General features: G+C 35.0%; 1 protein-coding gene across 1 annotated transcript in view; it reads right to left on the bottom strand.

Moving 5' to 3' along the window:
• Positions 1–4,331, bottom strand: part of LOC109836145 (probable transcriptional regulator SLK2) — a 9,564-nt gene extending 5,233 nt beyond the window's left edge. The window contains exons 1-6 of the mRNA XM_020404033.1: positions 4,219–4,331; positions 3,302–3,874; positions 3,079–3,210; positions 2,789–2,837; positions 1,435–1,649; positions 1,249–1,317 (exon numbers count right to left, since the gene is read on the bottom strand). Coding sequence (XP_020259622.1) covers positions 1,249–1,317; positions 1,435–1,649; positions 2,789–2,837; positions 3,079–3,210; positions 3,302–3,820 — 984 coding nt within the window. The 5' untranslated portion in view covers positions 3,821–3,874; positions 4,219–4,331. The remainder of the gene's footprint in view (positions 1–1,248; positions 1,318–1,434; positions 1,650–2,788; positions 2,838–3,078; positions 3,211–3,301; positions 3,875–4,218) is intronic.

Here is a 5,696-nt window from a genome sequence, read left to right as displayed (position 1 = left end):
TATTATAACTTTGCCACTTTTAACTATTTAATTTCTTAAAAATTACCACTTTGTCATCATTCTTAGTAATTTATATTAGATGTTTAATTTCAAATAAATATAGTTAAAAATTATTAATCTAATTTTCAAAATAATTATATATTTGGAAAGGTCTCATCGAGATCTTCAAAATGAAACTAAGATTAATTTATTTTAATATTATTATAAAATTATTATTTTTTAAATTAAATAAATAAGTTTAAGACATGAAAACTTAAATATGGGGATCTATTTAACTTGCCCCATAAGAAAATACAAGCATAAATTATAATATTTAAATTACATTCCTTCATTGTTATCATATTTTATGTTTGCGACCTATGATATGTTGTACTAGAGGTTTATGTTTGCTTCCTTGTTCTATCGATGTATACTTTGTCACTATTATTTCAGATTTTATTTTTTAATATGTTGTATTGGATTATTAATATTGGGTTCATTTTAAAGCTCCCGTCGACACCTTTCTAATGTTATTATTTTTTCCCAAATAAATTATTAAAAATAAAATTATTAATGTAAATCATATCCAACATTATTAATTTATATGACTTTTTTTGATAAAATAAAAATAAAAAAATATTTAGAGAGTGTGGGTTGGAGCAAATCTCCAAATTCCACTCTCCAAATTGAAATATTCTAGGAATATTTCAATTTGGAGAGTAGGGTTGGAGATGCTCTAATACTGCAGAAAAGCCCTAAACCAAACTATATCAAACTGGTTGATCATAAAATAACACAAATTAACAGATTGCCTTACCCCCCTAAAATAAGATACATGTAGAAAACTTAACATAATGAACTTCAAATGACCACCTTGAATATTGACCATTACTGCAAATAGACATAAAGGAAAACGAACAAATTTTCAAAACAGCCCCCAAAAAAAATTTAATTTTCAAAATCGACCTATTTTTTTTATTTACCAAAATCGACCCGGTTTTTGCCACGTGGGCTTAATGACGTTCCTAAACAGTCGAGGTTGGCAACCCCGACTGTTTAGGAGGGTGTTAAACCCCAATTAATGTCCTTAAACCCGAAATTTGCATGTCCTAAACAGTCGGGGTTGCCAACCCCAACTGTTTAGGAACATCATTAAGCCCACGTGGCAAAAACCGGGTGGATTTTGGTAAAAAAAAAACTGGGTCGATTTTGAAAAATAAAAATCTTTTTGGGGCTGTTTTGAAAATTTGTTCAAAAGAAAACTAGTACCTTGGGCATTATCGCCTCACGAGAGAGAAATTCTTCATGGCCACGAGAACAAAACTCCCAACAAAGGATCTGAATAATCGAATATCACCTACTGTATTAAATTAGAACGCTAGAAACTCCCAAAAAAACTGCGATAAATAACTTTGGATGTTGTAAATATGAAGTGTAGATATAATCTTCAGCAACCTTTAAGTCTGGCGTAAAAATTACTCTAAGTTTCCCCTCACGAATGACGCGTCGTTGCTCATAGACAATTTCTTGAACAGCTTTTATACATTCCAAAACCATCATGCCTGAGCTAAGCCTGAACTCATGGGGCTTTTCAAGAAATAACAGCTCATCTACAACCCCGCTTTCAAATTCAACTTGAGTAAGCCTGGGCAGTATTTCATATGTAGTCTCTGTCCAAAAGAGAGAAAATTGTGAGCTATAAGTCGAAACTTACTTAGTGAAAAACTAGGAAAGACTATATATAACCACCAAGCGATGAAGAGGCAGGAGCCTAAACTACATCTAAGAAATAATTAACCAAACAGAAGACAAGCCGCATCCGCATCTCTCATTATTTACCCCTCTCATCCTTTTTTTGAGCTTCAAAAGGTGTACCAAAAGTCTAAATAAAGGAATGAAGATAATAAGTTAAAACTGACATTTCGCCATAAGTTGCAAGTAATAACTGCATTAGGATTTCGGTGACGAGTTTTTGAGGGTAACCATAAAAGAGATTTTTATTTCAATAAAATTAAAAAAAAATACACTTCAAAACTCTTTTCTGTTACTATTTTGACCAAATCAGATCCAAAATTAACAATTAAAACTTATTAACAAATGAAACTGTATAAACAAACTATGCAAAAAGACAAAAGTACGTACCTTGATCAAAACTGTTAATTTAGTATTTTGACCAAATGCAGTTCGAGATTAACAATTAATACTTACTAATAGATGAAGCTGTTTAAACAAAATAATAGATATTGTAGAAAATAAAAAAGAGCTAAATTTAAATTGCTAACAGAAACAAGCACTCGACATTTAACCAGCAAAGGACGGACTATATTCGCATCAAATATGTAATTATATCAAAACAAATATCTTAGCATTAATGCACAATTAATCTCTTAAGACAGACATTTAACCTCAATTCTTATATACAATACAATTGTCTCTTATTTTGCAGTTGTACAGACGGATGATGTTGGCCGGCTGTGAGTAAGATTTGTACATCATTTTGAGAGGACAAGCAAACGCTCAAATTAATCTCCTAAGACGAGCACTTAACCTCAATTCTTATTCATAATTGTCTCCTTATTTCTTTTTTTTCCCTTTTGTTTTAGTTACTTTGTTGATGAGGTTAGGTGTAAAAACCTTCTTCTGCCCGACATCTCATGGCCCTTAGCTTGGCTGCTTACTGGATTTGATTATAAAAGTAACACCATGGTGACAGGGAAAAAAAAAAAAAAAAAAAAAAAAAATCTTTTCCAGATTAGTTGTAATGAAGGAAATTAAGGCAGATTTCTATCAAGGAGATGCATGAACTCACCAAACCCTTTTCCAGATTTAGCACCACAAATACCGCATTTCCATGCATCCTGCAGTAGAGTTAATAAGTATCATAAGTTAACAAGCAGTTAATTTCAGCGAACAACCAGATCCATGCACGATAAACAACTTGACGAAGTTTGAAAACCAACACAATAAAAACTTACTCACATCTGTCAAAAAAAAAAAAACGTAGGCAAATGTGACATCCAAATGTGTACATAAAATAAGTATGTATAATTTGAAATGGAAATAGGGAGTAAAAATGCAAACAAACTAAAGAAAACTTACCGCGGCTCCTTGAGGAGAAGCACCAAGCACCTGCCTACCGACATTTTCATACTGCGAAAAGCACCACCTTTTCTTAGCTTTCGGAGAAAAGTAATGGAGCACAAACTTTCTCCAATACATCATGGGATTGTCCTGCAGTAAATACAAAGAATTGAACATTATATATCCGACTCCAGTTTGACAATACTACAAGAAAAACACAAGAAACCATTCAACAACTAACAGGCGGTCTATGACGCAGATGACACATGTACTGCACAAGCCTCCGAGCACACAGTCCTTCGCCAGAAATATCTTCAACAGGAGTAGTCACAGATTTTGCTTGTAGATTGCTTGGCCCCGGCTGATGCTGAGGCATCTGCTGAGCTCTCGGCATCATCTCCTGCTGTTTCTGGTGTCTCCTTCGCTTCTGCATCTTGATGGTGGCATTTAACTGGGGGTTTTGTTTCCCCTGAAGCAACTGACTAACAAACTGCGGTTGGATTATATCTTCTTGCCTCGTATCCAGCCTCAGTTTTTTCTGGGCGTGGACAGAACTCAACTCATTTCTGGATACCCCTTGGTTCGTCTGTTCATGATGAGGACTCCGTTGAATGATAGGGGAGCCAATATTCAACGAAGAGGCCGAGGCATTACTAGATGAGGAAACGTAGTATTCGTCGCCGATGCTTGGGCTCCTCTCGACGTGAGGTCCATCAGTGATGGAGGAGTTTGTTGCACTATTGGGAGGGCCGTTGTTCATCGCTCCAGAGACATGAACAGAGGCCAAATTAAGAACAACTGGAAGGGTCAAAATCTACCAAAAAAAAAAAACTATTTGATTAGTGCATCTTATTAAGTAGGGCATTGGTCTTTTTAGCACAGACATGAAATACCCACAACGAAAATTACAAAGATAGTAATAAAAATACCAACATCATCGTAAAAGAACAACTAGAATTAAACCAATTAGAAATTAGGGTTTTTTAAACATGCAATGTTGATAAATCGACAACGAACGCGAAATAAATTTCCAAACCCTAGTGGCCAAAACTACCAGCTTTTGCAGCCAAAACCCAACTAAAACCCTAAATTTGCATTAGAAAATTTCTCGCGATCTGCTAAAGATTCAAGCGAGAAAAACTGAACACAAAGACTAACCGTTTCAAATCCGGTGAAACGTAGGAAAAAAATCGTCGGAAAAAAAAGTAGGATGCGAGAAAAAGGAGGCTCTTTTTTTTCTCCTTTTTTCTCTCGGAAATAAAAGATTTCGAATCGCTTCTTGTTACGAGAGGATTGTTTCGATCAGTACGTGCGCGTGCCTTTTATACATCGCGGTCGCGGGAATTGGATGTGGACTCGGGGTGGGCTGCCACCGGGTGTAACCGGTTTATGTGGCTTCAGGTGCATTGGGCGTCGAGTTTGGGTTCGAGTAACAGGCAGCTGGAGGTAATAATGAGGTTGGAACAGAGGGTTTTGTTGAGGCGACTACACAGTAGGGATATTTTCAGAATCATCCATATATCAGTAGTACATGAATGGGTGGCACTAGGGGCACACCCCCAACCACAACCCTAACCACACCCTCTCTCTAATTTGCTACAGTACACCGGGTCTTAAATTTGATTTTAAATTTTAAAATCTCATATGTGGCCCGGTGTACTGTAGTAAATGAGAGAGAGGGTATGGTTTGGAGTGTGCCCCTATCATTTTCCTACATGAATAGATCTGTCCATCCTGGTCGGCCCGCGCTGGGCAAAATTCTGGGCCCGGGCCTGAACGGGCCGGGCTCCGAGCATGCCCGGATTTTTTTATTTTTTTAATTATTTTTTTATTTTTTAAAATCTCTTTAAAATTTGAAATATACATAAAAAATTACAGAATATGCTAATGAAAAATAATAATATTATTAATAACTTGAAATGACATAAATTATAAATATAAAAAATTATAAAAATAAAAGATGATAAATATAACTTTTTTATTAATAATTAATAAATCTTTTACAAGTATAAATTTATTTCGGAATTCATCGCATCACAATAGATGAGTACATCCCAACTAGGTTGACACATACTCACCTATATTATTATCATTTGTAACTGTTTCCAAAAAAATTTTATTATAAATTTAAAGCTAAAAAATAAAAATTATAATTTGATGAATATTGTTTAATCTTTATATCTATCTGTTAGTCCCAACTATTCAAATTTATCTTCAATTCCAACCATCCAATCGATGCCTTGCGTTCGCTTCTCCTACCTCCACCAATTTTGTAAGCACATCACCGTTTGTATAATATACGGATCTAAGCATGTCCTGTGATCGTCAATCAACCGTCCTACTGTGCTGAAAGCGGATTCTGAAGTTACCATCGAAACCTGCACTGTTAGTAAGTCACAAACCATGGTGGAAAGTATAGGATATGAAACTGATCCATATACTCTCCACCATTGCAAAATATCTAAAGTATTTCCTTGACATTTAACTAAAGAAACAGATAAATATTCATCTATTTCAAAAACCTCTAATGATGATCCACGTCTAGATCCACCAGTTAGCTCAGCTATCATTGCATACCTATCAAAACTTAAACTTTTATCTCGGCTTGAGCTCGAAGGTGGCGAAGCTATAGACTC

This window comes from Asparagus officinalis, chromosome 4, assembly GCF_001876935.1.
Source record: "Asparagus officinalis chromosome 4, Aspof.V1, whole genome shotgun sequence".
Classification (NCBI taxonomy): Eukaryota; Viridiplantae; Streptophyta; class Magnoliopsida; order Asparagales; family Asparagaceae; genus Asparagus; species Asparagus officinalis.
This window is presented reverse-complemented; position numbering and strand designations above follow the sequence as displayed.